We start from the raw sequence: 22,337 nt of genomic DNA on the forward strand, positions 1-22,337 counted from the left end.
TGAGCTTTATATATGTTCATCCCCATCATCGCAATTCTTCTTAAGAACTAATCCGAATAGGTTACATGTGATATGTAGGAATCTGCATGGTGTATTTGAATATTGGCAGAGATGCACAAAGAAGATTTCTTGGTAATATGGTTGGAACACATCCAACAATCTATATCATTGTTTAAGCGACTAATGGAAGAGCAATTGTGAAGGAGCGGTTACAAGATAGATGGCAGAAGAAGAAACAGAGGAAGTCAAGTAGTGGTGAACAGTTATGGTAGCGGTTAGAACATAAGAAGTATCTAAATAGCCAGGGTAAAGCTATAAATAAAAGAGGAATGCAAGAGGAAGATTTTGTCTCATACCAACCCAATCAAAACCAAACATTATCTTTCAATTATTGGTCAATTACATTTTATAGTGTAATCTTTTACTTTTCCTACAAAGTAAATTGCATTTTTTAGTGTAATCCTTTACTTTTTGCCTAGTATTTGCATTCCGTAGTGTAATCCGTAGCATTAATCAAGTAGCTGGTAATTTTAGCTATAATTTGAATCTACACTCACATGCTGGATTCAGTTCTGCATTAGGAGAGGTTTTCCATAGCTGTTCTTCATGGCCGACTGTAAGAATTCCTTTCTCATCTCACTTTATCTATATTGAAAAGTCCTTTCACACATAAGGCAAAGGTGTAACCCATTATTAGAGGATGAATCTTATCCTCTGAATATCACCTAATCATGTTACATATTGAGCGAGTGACTGAATAGGTGGCCAATCTCATCAGATGGTGGTCATACACTATGTGTCTGCCTATCTTGCCGTTTGGAGTCATAGTTGTTCGGTTTGAATTGAGCCACCAGTCCAATTCTGGCACGCAGTCATTTCAACTAAGGAAAACCAAACCTAGCAGCAACAATATCTACCTTAGGTTTTTTTTTGTTTTTTTGACTCATGCCTTGAAATAATATAGAAAATAGATGGACGGTATGGATGAAACCCATACATAACGGTAGCCCCACATAGGCCCTGCTATGACCGAGCCCGTCCAGGCGGGAGCAGGACGGAATTGGCTTACCATCGGCACGTAGAAACAGACTAGACGCTGAAAATTAGAAAGGACTGTACGAGAGCTCGCCACCATTTTACATGCAGTGGGTCCCCATTTCCTGCAAGCATGGCATACGTAGGTGTCACAGACCGTCCAAAGGATAGACCCATTTTGGCTAGAGGATAGAAGGTGATCACAAATAAAACGATTCTAACAATGGATTCAATTGGCGGCTATCTAATGGTGCTGATCCATGCCATCCTCCATACACAATATGGCCGATGGTGCAGAATATTCTGACATAAAAGCCAAGAGTATCGACTTATAAGGTGGCTCCTAAATATACATATCACACATAGGCTATCAATGGGCCAGGCCCCTGCCAGGCAAAATAAAAAAATAAATAAATTGGGCCAGCCCGTTAGGCCCAGACTGATTTTATCGCACTGAGTAAACTCGGATGGACACACTGCGAATGTATGTGGTATATCCATGCCGTCCATCTGTTTTTCCAGCTCACTTTAAGGGTTAAGCACGAAATTGAAGCATATCCAAAGCTCAAGTGGACCACCCCACAGGAAACAGTAGGAATAATTATTTCCACCATTGAAACCTACCCATGCCTCACAGTGATGTTATTTGTCATTTAATATCTTCATAAGATCACACAGACATGGATGATGGGAAAACACAGCTGGATCCAAAACTTCTGTGGCTCCTAAGAATTTTTCAACCTTAGACTGTTTCCATGGTGTGGTCTACTTGAGCTTTGGATACGTTTCTATTTTTGCTCAACCCCTATCTGATAAAATGGATGGACGGAGTGGATAAAATACATAAATCACGGAGGGCCACACAGAATTTACTCAGTACGCAACCCACTACGAGGGGGTTTATCAATCTACAATGGTTAGTATCTTCAAAACCACAGTGATTTCTCCATGGCGGGTGAGACCCATCAATGCGACTGCCTTGATCATGGAAGCCTGGGTCCCACATTACCACGATCCAGCTCACTGCTTTTGCATCATCTGAGATTCAATGATTCCAAAGTTTCTTTCTGGTATACTCTTTCATAGCTTTAAATATCGAAAAAGACTTCTGAAGCGGAAGCAAGCAATCGACCCCTAATGTGATATGTACAATCTATATTTAGTGTCTGGGTTTAAAAATACGGTGATTGTTGATTCAAGTGAGCCACACCAATGAAAATAGTTAAAAGAAGGATGCCATCTCTTTTTCTTTTTTTTTTTAAGGGCCCACTATAATGATTATGTAAAATCCGCTCTAACCACCCTTATGAACTTCTATGCCTTTGCCTTGAGGGACCGTGATTAGGCCCATTCGTGATTTATGTCATCCACGCCAAGGGAAAGTGTTTGCAGGGTGGGTGTTCCCTTTGCTCAGTTTCTAATTCTGTGGTTCACTTCAATCTGGTAGTTTTTATTTTTTATTTTTTGGCTCTAAGGTGAGCTGATGCATCTGATGGTCAATGTGGATTTCACATACACATCGTGTTGGGCCCACCCTTGCACAGCCTAACTGCTGAGTTTGTAGATCCATTTTCAGGGGAGATTGGACGATCTAACCAATCCAATTTGTTGGCATTCAATAGAGAGATGAAATGTTAGGAAAGTTATCTGATACCCTGGCCTCTGTATGATGCATGATACGACCTCATGAGAGCTTCCCATGAGGTCGATCTGTGTGGACCCCACCCTAATGTATGTCGGACATCCACCCCATCAGTTAGATGCACCATTCCATGGTGGAACACAGGCCTAAAAATCAGGTCAATCGCCCCATCACAGAATAGTTGAGAGTGGTTACCCACCCATTGAAATCTTAATGATTATTGATAGGGTCCACTAAGATGTGGTTCAATATCCAACCCATCCATTGTGTGTGTCCCACTTGGATGAGGGGTCACACCAAGTTTTAACTATAAACAAAGCCAGTAGCCCTACAAAGTGCTTTAAAATGTTTTAACATGTTTTCACACAGTTTTAGATGGTATGATCCACCTAAGTTCCATATACAGCTGATTTTTAGCATATCCCATAACCTGGAGGGAACCCACCAAATGCAGGCTGTGGGTGTCCAACACACACCGTGGTGGAGCCCACACAGTTCAATCTCATGGGAATCTCCCATGAGGTGGACCTCATGCTACCATTTATGAGTATGTAAATGTTCTCCAAATCTGATGTTCAAACATTCAGGTAATTGCAATTTTTGGTTCACAACACATCTAAGCTAGGACCCATAATGTAAGATGTTGAATTTGAATTGCTTGTATGTTACATATGCAATTTTTAAGTAATATTTCTTCAGCTCTTGCTTAATGATGCAGGGACACGTGATGACCTAATTCTAAATATATGTATAATTAGGTTGAAAATATTCAAATAAATAAATTAATCAACTAACCATTTTCAATCAAAAGAATTAGGCAAATATCAATACAAGGATAAGATCATTCCATCATGATCATGCTACTTATCATAAATGGTTAGTTAATTAATTAATTAATTTGAATATCTTCAAGCTAATTAAGCATGCATCTAGAATTAAGTTATCACATGTACTTGCATCACTTAGCCTCCATCACGTATTCAAAACTTTTTCAAAACTCAATTCAATGATTTATGTGATGGCTGGTATTGTCCTATCACTCTATTATTAGTCAATGTTACATCAACATGGCCCACTATTGAATTGTTTAGATCTCAATAATAAAGGTCCAATTTTCTTACTATTAATTTGGCGTATTGCCAAAGCAGTTTCTTGTGCTAGCCCCTCGTAGTTTAGTCATTTGATGAATAGCTATAAACAGAATGTTTTACCCAAAAGAAAAAAAGACAGAATAAAAAAGAGAGAGAGAGAGAGAGAGAATAAGAAATAAGAAACTCCCATCACCCTTAGGTAAGAATAATGGATGCATATGCATTGAATGCAGGGGTTGCCCCTATTTTATTTTGGTACTATCTATTGACTCTTCCGGCAGACAATGGCATAGTTGTTAGGCAATCCAGACCGCCCAAAGGGGGAGCATAAACTAAAAATTGGATTGAGAAGATAATATTTTCTAGCCATTAGTTGGATGGTTAGGATTGTTTGATCATTGTAAGTTTAGAGATATCCTCCATCTATGATAGAATGCAAAATTTGGATGGTCTAGATGGTTGTCTGCTATTCTGGCATGTGACGAGGATGAGTCATCAGCTTTTTTAAATGGTGGACAACTAATATTAGAAATCTGGCCCAGAATACAGACGAATTCAGTTGCAGATAAAACCTCTGGTGCCTTGTTAGGGCGAAGGTTCGTACGTAAGCGCTAAGAAATTGCACGTCATTGCATAAACTAGGTCAAATTAATCCATCCAAATGATAAATCACAAGTTTCACTAATTCAATGATTTTGGTTCTTGAAAATTTAATGGATGGTTGAGATGAAAAATATTTGATGGTCTAAAATTATAAAACAGGCATTGTGCCAGTGTAAGACAACTCCATTGCATGCTGCTGTTCAAAAAAATAAACTCTATTGCATACCGTAAATAGAACCACAATGGGTCAGGTCAATTCACGGGTTTTTTTTTTTTTTTTTAATTAAAATTTTATTTTACAGACTCACACCCACCTCATACTAGGGCTGAAAGTCAAGCAGGTTGAGTCGGGTTGGTGCTCAACCCTAGCCTAACCCAAGGTTCTTATACCTCAACCCTAATCCAACCTCAGGTTGAGAATTCTTAACCCAAACCCAACCCAAGCGAGCTCAACCGGGTTGTTCAGGTGGATACATGCTAATTTTATTTTTATTTTTTATTTCAATACACATCTTATTTTTTGTAACTATGATTTTATTAATTAAATATGTAATTATTTATAGTAAAGAACTTCATTTTTCTAAATAAACAAGCTAAAATATAGGACAATCACTCATTTAAAAGTCATGTTGTGTAGCACGCAATCTATTTGGGAGAGAGAAATCCGGCGTATCTTGTTAGCTTGAGTCATTTGAAATAACATGGACTAATGAGACCCGATGGCACAAAATTTCATGTGCCTTCAATGCAAACGATCCCTACTCAATTATATATCGATCGGGTATGGGTTGGGTCAGGCAACCGGAGACCTCAACCCAAGCCCAACTCAAGTTTTATCAGGTTGGTGTTTGTATAACCCAAGCCTAAAACCAAACATGATACATGCTGCCCGAGCCCAACCCAATGTTGGGTCAGTCATGGGTCGGTCGGATTGAACCTGCCCGACTTTCAGCCCTGCCTCATACACTCGTCCGCTTGCAACCAGCCCTACCTCATACACTCTCGTGCACTTAAACCACAGGGAGTGCTCCAACCCATGACCTCGTGTTGAAACTCAAGAGAGTCTACCATTGAGTCACGGCAATAGATGCATCCATAGGTTAATTAGCCCCACCTATTTCTAAGCTAAATTCAGGCTTGGGCCCATTTAGATAAATGGTCAGGTTTAAGTTTGGCATAACCCAAACTAAGAAGCTGCTTGTATAGTGCATCAATGGACCATGCCACCCAACATACCGAACTCTGTGGGGCCCATTGTGATATACATGTCATATCCATGCTATTCATTTATTTTTTTTAAAGCTTATTTTAGGGCATGAGCCCAAAATTGAAGCATATCAAACTTCAAGTGGACCATACCACAGGAAATATTGGGAATTGAATGCCTACCATTGAAAACTTCTTGGAAGCCATAGAAGTTTCGAATCAATTAAGCTAGCATGTGTTTTTCCCTTCATCCATGTCCAGGCAACCTTATGAGCAGGTTGGATGACAATGAACATCACTCTGGGCCCTAGGAACGTTTCAATAGTGGGTGTCATTATCCTACTATTTTTTATATGGTGTGGTCCACTTGAGATTTAGATATACTTCAATTTTGGGCTCATGCCCTAAAACGAGAGGAGGAATGGAAGGACAACATAGATAAGAAAAATACATCAAGGTGAGCTCCAAAGAGTTTACTCAAAATGTTATAGTGTGCTTAGTTACTCAATCTGCAATCGGTATCCACCTGACCCAAAATTCTTTTGATCCCTTCTCAATCAAAAGAGAAACTAATAACTGTTGCCCTATATCAAGGCAAGATCAATGAAAAACAATGAAATACCATTAAATGAGCAAGAACTATGCAGATTTAGACAAACAACAACTAAGCACACTTAGTATAGTAGGTTGGATTAGGTTGGGCAGATCAGTTGTGTCACGCCCCGAACTCGAAAACCGGACTCACAAAATTCTCAATCACCGAATCCGGCGCCGACAGCCTCCATAGAATCCCATTCTCGGCTCCCGGCACTCATTTACTAGGTTCCGATCCTGGGATCCTACAAGGAGGATTTCTTGCTCCCCTATCTTCCTTAGCTCCTTGCCTTCAAGTTTGATGGTGGTAGATGATGAATGAACGGTTGAGATGAGAGATGAGAGGGTAGGGAAAGTGGGCCACTCTTGTTGTTATGGATGGGAGCTTGGACGTATGGAATTGTTGCTTGGGAGAGTGTTTGAGAAAAAATGAGAGAGAGAATATTAAGAGAGATGGAGGAGTAGTGGGTGTAAGGAAAAGTGATGGGAAAGTAAGATTGTGTTTGAAATTTACGAAAAGAGATATGGGTTGGGTTGAAATTTTGGTAAAAGAGGAATGGTGAGGGGAGAGAGAGAGTTGACTTATGGAAAAGGAAGGATGGGTGATCTTTGAATTTCTACCATTGATTTCATAATTAGGGGACCCACTTGTATGAGGGACCCAATTTAATGTATGTGTTGTAATCATATGAGGGACCCATAATGGCGGGGTCCCTCCATCTACTCCGCTTATTTCTCTCTCCTTCTCTTTCTCTTTCTCTCTCTTTTATGATAGGTGTGGCCCACTAGATCCACACCGATCGTGGACCCACCATGATGGGTGTATTTTAGTGATGTTGTCCACCTGTTTTATCCAAGCCATCTAGTGGACCTGGATGATGGAAAAGCACAAATATTATGTTGATTTGAATAGGTGGGCCACGTGTATGTGGGACCCACCATGATACAGTATTTATCCATGACCGTCCAGTGTCCCTGGACGCTGGATGAGTGTGGCTAACATGGAGGCATGTACTGACGTGGGCGTGTACTGACAGCAATCACAAAGAAAAAAATCTAGCTTTTTAAAGATTGGGGCGGGCTGCTCATCCAAGCCCCACCTTAATGCATGTGCGTAATCCAAGCCGTCCATCCTCTTCCTCGGATCATTTTAGGCATTGAGCCAAAAAAATAAATTGAATCTGAGTTCCTAGTAGCCCACAGCATTGAGAATAATAATCTTTGTCGTTGAAATACACCTCGATACTTCTGCACACCGAAATATACCCAATATTGGGCTTAATAGGTGTGTATAGGGACATAGAAACCAATGGCGGGGTCCGATTTCCCTGATGCGGGCCCCACCTATGCAAAACCCTAAGAAAACCCTCAAATTAAAAAAAAAAAAGAGCAGAAGGCAGCGCTGACGCTGCTGCTGCAAAACGTGCAGGTAGCGCCTGGCCTGGTGGACGGACGGCCTAGTAGGGCCATCACGACCCCAATTGTGGGCCCCACCATGATGCATTTTGACCATCAACACCATGCATTTGATGGGTCCCCTCGGACCAGGAGGCCACCCCAAAAATCAGCCGTATACAGAACTCAGGTGGACCACACCATCTAAAACCATATGAAGACATGCCTAAAACATATAAAATCACTTGGCGGGGCCTACCTGAAATTTAGATGCGGCTAAAACTTGGTCTAAACCCTCAGCCAAGTGGGACACACATAATGGGTGGGGTGAACCACATCAGGATGGACTCCCTATCCACGTGACTCTGTCAACGAGTTGTATGGCAAATGAACATTACAGTGGGCCCAGTTTCTCCCCTGGTCCACGTGACCTTATGTACAGGTTGGATGTAAATAAACATTATGGTTGGCCCTAGTCCACGTGACCTTATGTACAGGTTGGATGTAAATAAACGTTATGGTGGGCGCTGGTCGACGTGACCTTATGTACAGGTTGGATGTAAATAAACATTATGGTGGGCCCTGGTCCACGTGACCTTATGCACAGAATGGATGTAAATAAACATTACAGTGGGCCCAGGTTGGGTGGAAAATAAACATTACTGTGGGCCCCAGGTCTGAGTGACCTTATCAATGGGTTGGATGGAAAATAAACATTATGGTAGGCCCCACATGGGACCCACTTATGTATGTAATGTAATCTACACCCTCCATTAGTGTGGGCTCCATCATGATGCATGTGTTTCATCCAAACCGTCCAACCATTTTAGAGATAATTTAAGGCCCATTTTTGAGGCCCATCTTGATGTATTGGTGGTCCTTGTTGAGGCCCACCTTGATTTGTATAAGGCCCATATTATGAGGCCCATTGTGACGTATGCAAGGCTCATGTGATTAGGCCCAACTTGATGTATTTGTAGCCCGCCCACTAAGGCCCACTTGAGATATATGAGTCCATGGTTTGAGACCCATTTGATGTATTTGTGCTCTTGGGTTGAGGCCCAACAAGATCTATATAAGACCCATTGCAATATGTGATTCATGGCAAGTCGTGCCTTGGGAGCAATGATGGTTTGATGTCCACATTGTAAGGATGATGTTGGTTAAATGTTCGTATTGTCTCTCTCTCCCTATGGCCAATTAATAGGCCCATACCTGTAACGTATAGGCCGTCTAGGCCCATCTTCGTTTTGATCAGAGCCCATCACCACATAACATGTATAGTATAGATCCATGATTCATGATCATACACATCATATGTATGCCTGATATGAGAAGTGACTGATCATAGCATATGCCTTTGGGTATATCGTTTATGGGCTCCCTGACAGGTGGAGTTGCCCCACATGAGCGCTCGGTACGCGCAGGATTGTTGTATGTCTGATGGGTATGATTCATGCACTTGCATTAGTGTGATTGTGATTACTGTATGCCCTAGTGACATCAAGGCCATAGCACAGACACATCGTCGGTGGCTGGATTGGATACCGAAAATATTGTTACTAAGCATCGGGGCGTCATAGATGTCTCTGGGTGAAAATCTCTAAACCCGATAGTACCACAGGATAACTCCAACGTTGAGACCGAGTGGATATATAAGCGCACGAGGGCCGAATACCAGGAGGCCGCGTCTCCTACTGTGTCGTGGTCGGTTGGAAAGGGGTGTGACCTTACTCGCTTGAGGGTAGGGGGCAATACTAGGCTGAGTTTGACCAGCTCGTGAATGGGTCCGCTATCGATATGTCGGATAGGTATTGGCAGGCTATTGGTCAGGCGGATAGTGAGGTTTCTTACGCTCACTTGGAATGTGCTGCTATGAGAGCGGCAGTGCCACTTGGAGTGTATTGAACCCCGGTGATTATCCAGAATGAGAACTTTACTGATATATGATGAGGATTGGCATGTTTGAGTGGCATCTCGCATCGCATGGCCATGTTATGGCCGATGACATTCATATCTTGCATCGCATAGCTTTGGTACGGCTGATTGCATTCATGTATCCATCAGCATGATTTCGTATTACTTTGACCTTGCATTCTGAGCACGCTTATACTGCGCACACACTTATACCACCCTCTAAGCTTTCTATAAGCTTATGCACGATTAATGCGTGCAGGTGACGTCAGGATGCAGCCGTAGCATAGTAGCAGCAAGAGCGTGCAGACGAGCTTTTGGAGTTTCTATCTTTCGCATCATCTTGTATTCCCTTCAGATGCATTATACTTAAAAGTTTTTTATCATAGTGGATTTTGTGATGGTGTTCTTGTGGTTATTGTTCGTGGGTTATGCTTATAGTTATGCTCATTATGAATTAAATTGATATTAGAAATCATCCTTATAGGATCCCAGGATCGGAACCTGATAAATGGGTGCCGAGAGCCGAGAATAGGATTCTATGGAGGCTGTCAGCGCCGGATTCGGCGATCGAAAATTTTGTGAGCCCGGTTTCCGAGTTCGGGGCATGACAAGTTGAGTCCAATCCTATTACAAATGTGTCACTCTAGGTGAGAAAAATTGATTGAGCCCAACCTTATATTTTACATATAAAAAGGGTTGGTTCAGGTGCTCAAGCTTAAGAAATTTCAAGTGGATTGCATTGGGTCTAGGACTGAAAGTTGGGCGAGTTCAACCCGAACGACTTGTGACCGACTCGACATTGGGTTGGGCTCGGGCAGGAAGTATTGGGTTCAGTCTCAGGCTTGGGCTATACAAACACCAACCTGATAAAACTTGGGTCGAACTTCGATTGAGGTCTCGGGATGCCCGACCGAACCCGAACTCGAACGAATATGAGTTATTAATAAATTATTATTGAGTATAGATTGTCTGTGTTGAAGGCACATGAAATTCCAATGTCGTTGGGTCTCATTGGTCCACGTCATTTCCAATGACTCAAGTTAACAAGATACACCGGACTTATCTCTCACCAACAGATTGCATGCTACACGTACTACATGACTTTTAAAGAAGTAGTTTTCTTATATTTTAACTTGTTTGTTTATAATTTTATTTTTTTTTTAAAAAAAGAAAAGTTTTTTACAATAACTATATATATATATAAATCATAGGTACAAAAAAAAAAAAAGATGTGTATTAGAATATAATAGGTTAATGTAATATAAAAATATTAGTATATATTCACTTGACCAATCAGACCAAACCTGCTTGGATTGGGCTTGGGTTGAGAGTTCCTATTTGAAGGTTGAGTTGAGTTTAGTTAGGGTTGAGCTATAGAAATCATGGGTTGGGCTAAGGTTGAGCACCAACTCAACCGACTTTCAGCCCTACTTGGATCATGGGATAATTAGGGTCAAGTCCTATTCACTCAACCCGACCATGAGAACCATTGCCATGCCCAGGTATGGATGGTCCTTTTATGGAGTAATGGCAGCAACAACCCGTTCTCTCTCACAGACCCCAGCGAATCATCCGCCTCAGCAGCAGCGAAAGCTAAAGACGCCGCAATAAGATCATGCTCGAGTGCTGCACTAGCTTCGGTAAACGCGCCCTTTGCATCCTTCCAAAGGCCTCTCAGTTTCCAATCCTCCACCCCCATAAACATGGGTAGCTGTGTTTCTCGGTTTGTGTGATTTTCCTGATGATTGGGTCTTCTCCTGCTCTCTTTGGATTCTCCTTTCGCTTTCCCTCTCCATCTCCCTCCCCCAATTCCTTTCCAATCCCATTTCTGCCCCTCTTTCATATGTCCAGCAGTAGTCAGACACAGAGGAATCCTCGCCTCGGGAATTATGATGGTGGGAAAGAGACAAGGATAAAAGGTGGTAGGATTTTTAACATTTTCAGCGGCAGCAGCAGCAACGGCTGTCTGACTCGTCCCCAAACGAGCGTATATATATAAGCATACACGCTTCATATATAAAAGCGCGAGAAAGCAAAACGCCACTCTTCTTTCTACTACACTCTCACCCAAGATAGAGAGAGAGAGGGAGAGAGAGAGACAAATGTCATGGCTGTAGGAGGAGAAATGATGGTTAGCATTGCACAACCTATTTTCTTCTCTCTCTTTTGTCAGTATCTAGTAACCAAACCACTAGCCCATCTCTTCTTTGCCCTCGTTTCCTGACCACGTGGCTCGACCAAGACTCTAATAACAGCTCATCATGGCTACTTGTATTAGCTCCTTCTCTCCAAACTGAATCCATCTGCCGCTGTTGCTGCTGCTGCAATGGCGCCCGTGTTGCGGTTTCGGAGGATGTGTGTCGAGCCAGTCAAGTTCTCTTTAGGAGTTGGCGCAGAAGCTCTCATTAACAGCAACAACAAAGACCAACATCTCTCTTCTGCTGCTGCTGCTGCCGATTTGAGTAGTAGAGATGGGAAGAAGGAGAGGAGGAAGGCTGGTAAGGAATGGAGGTGTGTTGATTGGTGCTGTTGGATGATCGGCTGCACGTGCACTACCTGGTGGCTTCTCCTTCTCCTCTTCAACTCACTGCCTGCGTCCCTCCCGGGCTTCCCTTTGCCCGAACCGCCCGGTGTGAAGCTCAAGAGAGAAGGACTCAAGCCTCTCCATCCTGTTGTTTTAATTCCCGGGATCGTCACTGGCGGTCTTGAGCTGTGGGAAGGCCGGCCTTGCGCTGATGGCCTCTTCCGCAAGCGCCTCTGGGCTGGCAGCTTCACCGAAATCTTCAAGAGGTTTCCATCGTTCTGCCTTTCCCAATTCATGGGGTGTTCTCATTTTTAGAGGGTCCTAATCAACATATCCTGCCGTTAATGGAACTCTTCTTCTGGTTTTCTCTTCTATTTGAATTTACTGTTTTTGAATCTTTTCATTTATTGCTGGATTCCAGGCCTCTGTGCTGGTTGGAGCACATGTCCCTCGACAATGAGACAGGGCTAGACCCTCCAGGGATACGGGTTCGTGCCGTCCCTGGCCTGGTTGCAGCTGACTATTTTGCTCCGGGGTACTTTGTTTGGGCAGTCCTCATTGAGAATTTGGCGCGCATTGGCTACGAGGGGAAGAATATGCACATGACCGCATACGATTGGAGGCTTTCTTTCCAGAATACCGAGGTATTTTCTTCTCATATCACTCTTTTCCACATGAACTGATGATCCTTGCTTTTGTGGTATCAAATGCGTCGAAACTTGGGTTCAGAATCTTTGTCACACTATCTAATCTTTAGCCCATCTTACTCTGTCTCTATTCATTTCGATCATTATGTATCTAAGCCAGATTTATTTTTTTTTTCCTTTTCTTCTTACTGTTTCACATGGTTTGTCTGTGATTTTCCATTAAATGTATGAATTGAACATTAGTCCTAATGGCAATGTTATTGAAGCTGTGCCATGTAGACATTAACTCCAATCATCAGCTCGGTGTTTTCAAAAATTAAAAGATCACAATCGCTATTCTCTGTGTATTTTGGAGGATAGCCAAAAATTCATGGAGATTCCGGACCTCATTGTGAGTTTGGGAATTATCCGCGTCTACAAGGAAGCCAATTCCAGGGCATATAGCTTGTCAAGTGCCGGTTTAGAGTTTGCTATTTTTTAAAATTTTAAAATTTTAAATTTTTTTTTTTATTATTTTTATTTTATTTTTTTTGTGTTGTAGCACAATTTCTTTGTTGCATTTTACATATGGTTGAGGTTTTCTTAGTGGTACAATTTATAAGTGATTTTTAAGAGTGTGTGCGTGCGTGTGTACGTCCATAATTATGGAGACAAATGTATAGACATTATGTTGCCTTTTGTTCTCTACTCTTGGTCATCATCTAATCCAAGTCAAATCGTCAATGGGCAGGTTCGCGACCAATCTCTGAGTAGACTAAAGAGCAAGATCGAACTCATGGTCAAAACCAACAACAATAAGAGGGTTGTAGTGGTGCCACATTCCATGGGGGTACTCTATTTTCTCCATTTCCTTAAATGGGTTGAAGCACCACCTCCCATTGGAGGTGGAGGGGGTCCAGGATGGTGTGCCAAGCACATCAAAGCAATCATGAACATCGGGCCAACATTTCTTGGTGTTCCTAAGGTTGTTAGTGGCATATTTTCAGCTGAAGCTAAAGATGTCGCTTTTGCCAGGTTAGTGTTCTCATCTTTCTATGCCGCATTTGTTGTAATTCAAGGTTTATAGACCCAAATGAGGCTTGAGTTGGTGCAAATCTCAGTCCATCACTTGAATGAGTTTTAGGACTTGGAACTACTTATGTGTTAATTTGTTTCTCAGGGCAGTTCAAGTCCTTGTCGAGATTTTCAAGCATTCTTTTGAGACTTTTGACTAGTGGATTAAGTTTCTGTGTACATTGGAAGGTTGCTTTTATAGAGGGGGGCAAAACACCCACACCCACAGACAAATTGCAATAAGAATGGGTGGATAAAAAGAAATAGAGAATTTTCCAATAGGAATCAGTTCACTAATGTACATTGCAAGCTCATGGGAATTTCTTCCAAACAACCTACTCTCTTAAAAGGTTAACTGATTTTGTAGTCTGCCTGATCCCCACCCCTCTCTCTTGGGTTGTTGCAGGGCCATGGCTCCTGGTGTGTTAGATTATGATATTCTTGGCCTACAAACTCTAGAGCATGTAATGCGTGTAGTTCGCACATGGGACTCTATCATGTCTTTGTTGCCAAAAGGTGGAGAAGCAATCTGGGGCAACTTGGATTGGTCACCTGAAGAAGGTTACAATTGTGACACTATGAAGAAGCATTTGAAGGGCTCTTTACGTGAAGAGTTTGGCCCAACCAACTCGAGTGATGGAAAGCTAGGTTTTAGAGTAGAAGAGACTGTTCACTATGGAAGGTTAATCTCCTTCGGCAAGACTGCATCTCAGTTGCCGTCTTCCGAGCTATTGACTGTTAATTACGAGGTATGGGATTTTAAGTCTTTCTACCTGCTATTGTTATATGAAAATATTTACTGTCCTAACATCAGATGAACAACATTTTCTTGGAAAGTAATTCTTGCTGGTAAATGGAAGCGTGTTGCATGTCAAAACTTAGTTCCTTTTTTTAAAAAAATATAATAATACTTCCTTTTTTTAAAAAAATATAATAATACTTTAAATGGATCCTAGTGGCTGAATATTGCGTCAATTGAAAGCGTCTTTATGCCAAACTATGTGACCTCTAGTGGCAACCATAAATCTCATTAACTTCATAATTTTAAGATTGGGACATCAGACAATTGCAAAGGGCAACTTGAAATGGAATCACTTGTAATCAATGACTAAATAGAGCTATTACATGTTATGCTTACCAAATGCCTCCTTACTTTGTTTTTCTTTTCTTACACTGATGTTGTAAATCATGTTATCTGCAGTAGACTTCTTGCATTTGTCAATGGTGATCGAAGTAGTAGATGAGTCCAAGCCTAGTTTCTAGCATCTCATGGATCTCATAGGACCCAAAACAGATGTATTAGTTGAGTGCTCAAGGGACAGATTAAAGCAAAAATAAATGATATGCTTTACTATATGAGGTTAGGTTATGTAGAAGTAATATATGCCTCCATGTCATTGGTACCCCTACCATTATTCAATGTGGTGGTGTTGGAGGGTCAACAGCTAACGCAGGGAAGGACGTGAGGTCGAGCATCGTCTTCCTCAGGGGATAACTATTCTGAATCCACGGAACTTCTCTGGACTCCTCACAGAGATGCCTTGAATCCACGAGGAAAAATAAGAAAATAGAATAATTCTAGAAAATTCGTAATAGATTGATTGATAATTGTCTAAAATGTATGTGTCCCTATTACACCATTAATATAGAAAGAAAAAAAATTGTATTTACCAAAAATAGCAAAATTCTAACTCTAATAAAAATCTTAATTCTAATGAAACTCTTCTAAAGCCTAATTTCTAAAAATAAAAATTCCAAATAAACTTTTGCTAGAAGAGTCCTAACATGATTATAAGTTATTTCTTAAAAAAAGAAGAAAATCTAAAACTCTAAAAATAAGAAAATATTACAAAAATTAGAATTACCAAAAATAGTAATTTTTTCTTAAATTTTCATTTTTGAGCTAAAAGCACCCATTTTTTGGCGAAACGGATATATGCGACCCACTTTGTGAGTCGGTTCACCTCAGATGGCCCGTTTCAGTAAAGATTGATAGGTTACGCGCCCTGTAACAATACCTAGATCAAAAGTTATGATCAATTTATGGTCAACCTTCTTTTGGTCCAACCATGCTAGGAATGTATTGGTGTCACGTCCTACATCAGACCCTTCCACTTGGAAAAAACTCATCCTCGAGTTATCCAAATGAGTTTGCACATGATACTCAAACAATTTATGGCACCGATGTTTATCAGATTTTTCCTTGTACTTTGTATTAGGCTCTTGAGCTGACATAATATATGTACTCATGCTCTCTTTGACTTGACTAGTATGTATCAGTTCCTTTACTTGTGCTTGCAAGATCTCACATTCTTTCTGATAATGTGGGCAATTAGGTAGACTTGCCCCTGAGACAAGATCAATGTGGTTTTGTATATCTCGTATGGGAGACAATTTGTTAGGGAGTTCATTGAGCACAATCACCTTGAACTCTTGCAACATTGGTTTCAAATCCTCTGGGATGTTCACAGGCCCTATATATTTTTCTTTTTCAACTAACGCATCTACATCTCTCGTTTCCTCATATTGTTTAACAAAATCTTTTTTAGTTATGAGAGACTGTCCCTCTACTTTAGAAGTCTTGGGTTCGTTCTCTATTCTCATAGGGGCCACATGTCTGCCACTGATGAATCTTGTGGCCTGTCGCAGCTCCGTTTCGACGAGGTCATCTCTCGCTGACAAATAATGAGATTTCTCTACATAACCCTTTACTGATCGGCTATCCTGCCAACAATTTTGGTTTTGTTGGAATAATACCTTATCGTAATCTCGAGGGAGGAATCGCATTTATAACAACTGTTTCATCCGCGACCACATGCGAATTGACGCCTTCATCTATCTCGCCCGCTTGAGTTGAAGTTGTTTCAACCAAACTGAAGCTCCATCTTTTAACTTGTAAGCCACAAGTTTAACTTTCTTCTCTTCCACGATGTCCATGTAGTTGAAGAAACGTTCGATTTCAAGCAACCAATCAAGGAAGTCCTTGAAGTGGAGTTGGTCGTTGAAACTAGGAAGATCGACTTTCATCTTGAATTCTCGATCCGTTCGATCTATTTGATCAATGCTTCGCCCGTGATGTTGTGGAATTATATCCCTGGATCCCACCTTCTCAGGAGTGATCCTGTGGTTCACTGCCGGCATCATCCTACGATCAATGCGATTATGAGTTACAGCAGTAGGTGCTAGCAGATCACCGCCATGAACACGGAGTGGCCCTAGGGCTTCCGTTAAGCGATCGATGGCAGCCTGTAGCCCTTGCATGACTTGTTGATTCTCTCGTTGCGCTGCTTCGAAAGTCGCTGTCGTTAAAGGTATATTCCCCGGAGCACCATCAATGCGATTGTTGCCCGACCCGTCGTTAGAAGTCATAGATCCAAACTGACGCGGGTAAGGACATGTTGAGGTCGAGTACCGTCTTCCTCAGGGGATAACTATTCCGAATCCACAGAACTTCTCTGGACTCCTCACAAGAATCCACGAGGAAAATTAATGAAATAGAATAATTTTAGAAAATTCGTAATAAATTGATTGATATTTGTCTAAAATGTATGTCCCTATTACACCATTAATATAGAAAAAAATCATAATTACTAAAAATAGCAAAATTCTAATTCTATTAAAAATCTTAATTCTAATAAAACTCTTCTAAAACCTAATTTCTAAAAATAAAAATTCCAAATAAATTTTTGCTAGAAGAGTCCTAACATAATTATAAGTTATTTCTAAAAAAGAAGAAAATCTAGAACTCTAAAAATAAGAAAATATTACAAAAATCAGAATTACTAAAAATAGTAATTTTTTCTTAAATTTTCATTTTTGAGCTAAAAGCGCGCGTTTTCTGGCAAAACGGACAGATGCGGCTGACTTTGTGGTTAAGTTCACCTCAGATGGCCTGTTTCGGTAAAGATTGATAGGTTATGCGCCCCGTAACGATACCCGGATCATAAGTTATGATCAATTTACGGTCCACCTTTTGGTCCAACCATGCTAGGAATGTATCGGTGTCATGTCCTACATCATCAGCCAGTTGGAGCCACAATTGTATTGTAATTTCTGGCAACATCCCTCAGAATTTTAAGTAACATGTGACAGAGCTAATCACTGGTCTGGACAGTTCATTCAATCATACCATTAGGAGCAAGCCATAGTGCAAAAATCATGCCAATTGAATTATCATAAACCCTTGATGTGAGCCATTTTGTTACAATTGTCTCTCTTTTTTGTTGAACCATAGATTGGATGGTTACATCAACGAGCCAACGTGCTTGTTTGAAATTAAAAGTAATCTATGATGGGACCTATTGAGTAGATGTCTCAAGATGCTGATTGGACCATTTCTTTTCTTAATGGACATTGACTGTCCATTTTTGGTGCTATTGATCAGTTGGTTAGGATCATACCGTTGGTATGATTTTTGCACTATGGCTTTGCCCCATTGTTATGATTGAACCTGCACACCTACAACAACTCGGGAACTGTCAACTATTAATAGACATCTACCACAAGATTGATATAGGAAGAAATATTAATCATCCAATTCACTAGAGAAAAAGGAATTCAATCCACATAAGAAGCCAAGGTTGCCATTTTTTCTTAAAAATTCACCACATCCCATTTATTTTCCTAGAACATCACACAGTTGTTTTCTCTCGGAAGAAAATTTCATATATTCTAACAATTAGAAGTATCTGGTTCTGTAAGTCAGATATCTCACAAGATTTTCTCCGAATGAGGAACTCCTTGGATTTATCACTATATATACTGAATGTACATTGAAGTCAAAGAAGTAACTAGGTTCAAACAATAAAGAAGCTACACAATTCTAATGAATACAATGAGAATGTTGCAAATGAACAAAGATTAACCAGTTCATCTTTGCTTCATTTGTCCCAAAAACAAAACCACCCCCCCCCCCCCCCCCCCCGGTCTTCTACCCTCAATGTAACAGCCTAATCTCATGACCAAGGGTGAGGTATGAAAAAAGGTGCTATGCAGTACTGGACCTTGTGCTTACTCCATGTTGGAAATTTCTATGATCCATTGTATTAAGAAGTTGGAATTTTATGTAATTTAGGTCCCACCTTGAACCTTGCATTAGCTGTTGGAGCATATGCAGAAGCATGTTTGGATGTTTTGCACAGTTAAATGTTCTCTGTTGTTGAGAAGTCGAGATGTAGTTTCTTTTAGATATGGCTATTCCTATACACGCACAGCACCCTTTTTTAAAAGGTAGGACGCGTTCCTAGTGCAAACATGAAGCTTCATCCTTTTGTAGCTTTTGCTTTTGATTTTAGCCCTTTATGCGGGTTGTGGATTTATTTATTGGAGAGGAGAGAGCCTCATTTCAATCTCTGGCCATCCATATCCATGCCAGTCAAAGAAGATCACAATTATGGAATTTCGCATTGTGAAACAACAATTACTGAGAGATATTGGGCTTCTTTTCTTTTTTTGGGATGGCAAGGTTTTGGGTATTGTCTTGAACATAACAGGATTAACAGCTTCATTTTCCATTGTTCTTTCCTGCCACATCTTCACAGTTACCGTATAATTTTAATGTCATGCATATATCACTGAAATTATCTTCTTTTTCTATTTCCTTGGGCTTGGTTGGCTAATGGTTGACAAGCAGGAACTCTCACAAGCTGGTGCTGCCCGTAAGACAAAGTCCTCATGTGGAGAGATCTGGACAGAATATGATGAGATCGACCGAGAAAGCATCCGAGCAGTTGCTGAGAAAAAGGTTTACACAGCAAGAACCATACTCGATCTACTACGCTTTGTTGCCCCAAAGACGATGCGGCGTGCTGATGCTCATTTTTCTCATGGGATAGCCGACAATCTAGATGAGCCAAAGTATTCTCATTACAAGTACTGGTCTAATCCACTGGAGACCAAGTAAGAGCCTCGCTGCCATCTGTATATACTCGAAAGAAAATCTCTTTTCTTGATTCCATTGCCAATGACCTTGTTGAGAATTTACTTGATGGGTAGTGATAATTTACCACTTGCAGGTTGCCAGATGCTCCAGATATGGAAATTTACTCCTTATATGGGGTAGGTATCCCGACAGAAAGGTCTTATGTCTACAAACTCTCGCCTTCGGACAGGTGCAAGAGTATCCCCTTCCGAATTGATAGCTCGGCTGATGGGAGTGATAGTGGGTGTTTGAAAAGCGGTGTATACTTTGTAGATGGGGATGAAAGTGTCCCTGTTCTCAGTGCCGGGTTCATGTGTGCCAAAGGGTGGCGTGGAAGAACCCGGTTTAACCCTTCCGGAATGGCTACTTTTGTGAGGGAATATCGGCACAAGCCACCTGCCAATCTTCTAGAAGGCCGTGGTTTGGAGAGTGGGGCTCATGTTGACATCATGGGGAATGTGGCATTGATTGAGGACATCATGCGGGTAGCAGCAGGTGCAACTGGAATTGAGTTGGGTGGTGACCGGATTTATTCCGACATCCTAAAGATGTCAGAAAGGATCAAAATCCGGCTATGAGTTGTATCATTGAGATAATTTTCTAGAGTTCATTTTCGTTTTTTCAATGATTTTTCCTACTTTCCATATACTGATCATAGAAGAAATAGTTCCTAGATTTGTTCATTTTGGCCTTGTTCTGTCACTGTGTTGGTGCAAGCTGGATGGGTAGAGCATAAGAAGAGCAGATTCCTCTCCAAGAGAATATTCTCAAAATTCACTCTTTTTTGTTCCAATTTTCCTTGTTATACAGTATCTATAGAAGATATGAAGACTCAATTATTCTAAATTAAAATTAAAAAACAAAAAATACCACAAATATGGACCTAAATCTCTCCTTTCCTTTTATTATCTTATTCTTATTTAACTTTTCTTATTAAGATTTCCCAAGGTCTTTCAATATATTAATATATCCTATAATAATAAAAAAATCTTCCAAAACTCAAATATTTCAAAATAGAAAATCTAAAAAAAAACCCTTTAAAATCTTTACTAAATAAAGTCATCAAAAAATCAAGTTAGACCCACCTCTTCTTTGTCTTTGTGATCTTAAACATTCTAAGCATTGGCTCCTACTTTTGCAGTAATGGAGTTGGAATCAATTAGCTCCTTGTTGACAAGGTGTTACCTGTATCACTATTGGACACCAATTTATGCACTATGTTAGTGCCGTGGGATGGGACCAACATGTCCATCTCAGCTTTGACATATAGTATAGGATGGCAGCATGTATCATGGAATGTGCCAGTTCGATTGCTGAGCTGCTCATCTCTTCCTCTGCCATTCTAATTGTCACCGTTGTCCGTTGGATCAACTAATCCATTGATAGATTCATCTACAAATCCATCAACCGGCTCTTCAAGTGTGTATCTTTTTGGAATATCGCACTTCTCTAGGCACACCATTCGTTGAATCTTTGAACACTTCTTCTAATGAATTTTGAATTTGTTCATTGAAATTCTTTTTTACATCATAAATGTAGTCATGTTCCCCGAATTGTTCATCTCTTCTACCACGAGGATGAATGAACGGAACATGGTTAGTACCATTAACAGCTGGTTCCAAGATGCCATCACCTTCTTGCACACAAGGAGTCGCAAGAGGCACTATTTGATGTTGTGTTAACGGTGTTAGATTATCCAGTCCACGATCATGTTGACACCCAAAAATAAGAACCACGTGCACATCCATGTCCTCCCTTGACCCCGACGTTAGCGGCCCGGCAGCACCATCACGGTCACGGTCTGCGGTTTCATAACTCCTACTCGCGATCATAGCATAACCCCGGCAATGGTGCCACCATGGTCTTGCAGTAGTCCAGCGCCTGCCTGTGGTCATGGTGGAGCCCTGACACCAATGCCACCACAACCCCGACACCGATGCTATGAACGCCTTGATTAATGTTCTGCACACTCTGAATACGAAAGATTTACACTAAAAATAAAGTTTTAGGTAGGACAACCTGATTTCACGAACGTTTGTAAGGATCAAGATTTCAAACCAAGTAAGAGACAAGATAGTTTATCTATTACAAACATTCACTACATTTGCATAAATAAATTACAATCATTCACCATATATGCAAAAACTAAACATCCACCACAAACACTAAGAGTTATAGTGGTTCGGTGTGTACACCAACTGTTCTCAAACAGCCACACCTACTCCACTCTCAATAATCACAACCCACGTGATATTGACGTTCACTAAAAACAAAGTTTTCACATGTTCACCTTAAAACCTTACACAATTGTGATTTTAAAAAGGTTATCATAAACAAAAACCCCACGCTGAGATTTTTTGTCTATCTCAGTCAAAACCAAAACACGAGATTTTCTGGCTATCTCAAAGAAACCAAAAATACATAGTATAAAAATGTGCTTATCTTTTTCTTGAAGACGAATTTCTTGAAGTAGCCTATAGAACCGCTTTGCTTGAAGTAAAATGTTCAATGTTCAGTAACACAAACAAAGGTTCTAGGTTCTAGATTGATTTTAAATTAATTCAAACCAAGAGATACCTGTTTGAATTCCTTAAGATCTCAAAGAAGAGTAATTACTCTCTTTTAAAAAATAAGATTCATGAAAAAAGATCAAGGAATCAAAACAAAAGCTATATAAACAAAATATTAAAATACCGTGTAATTGCTTGAA

At 40.6% G+C, this 22,337-nt stretch overlaps 1 protein-coding gene across 1 annotated transcript; it reads left to right on the plus strand.

Moving 5' to 3' along the window:
* Window positions 1-10,996: 10,996 nt before the first annotated feature.
* Window positions 10,997-20,310, plus strand: LOC131235112 (putative phospholipid:diacylglycerol acyltransferase 2). The gene is made up of 6 exons (XM_058232240.1): window positions 10,997-12,273; window positions 12,429-12,651; window positions 13,385-13,668; window positions 14,114-14,456; window positions 19,340-19,605; window positions 19,722-20,310. The coding sequence occupies exons 1-6, from the start codon at window positions 11,810-11,812 to the stop codon at window positions 20,203-20,205; spliced, it is 2,064 nt and encodes a 687-aa protein (XP_058088223.1). The 5' UTR covers window positions 10,997-11,809; the 3' UTR covers window positions 20,206-20,310.
* Window positions 20,311-22,337: the final 2,027 nt, after the last annotated feature.

This window comes from Magnolia sinica, chromosome 19 (assembly GCF_029962835.1).
Source record: "Magnolia sinica isolate HGM2019 chromosome 19, MsV1, whole genome shotgun sequence".
NCBI lineage: Eukaryota > Viridiplantae > Streptophyta > Magnoliopsida > Magnoliales > Magnoliaceae > Magnolia > Magnolia sinica.

Bases quoted from the DNA above. Each gene is read 5' to 3' on its own strand.
- LOC131235112 (XM_058232240.1), top strand. From the start codon at position 11,810: ATGGCGCCCGTGTTGCGGTTTCGGAGGATGTGTGTCGAGCCAGTCAAG. The intron at 12,274-12,428 runs GTTTCCATCGTT...GCTGGATTCCAG, and splicing joins TTCACCGAAATCTTCAAGAG to GCCTCTGTGCTGGTTGGAGC. The intron at 19,606-19,721 runs GTAAGAGCCTCG...TACCACTTGCAG, and splicing joins TCTAATCCACTGGAGACCAA to GTTGCCAGATGCTCCAGATA.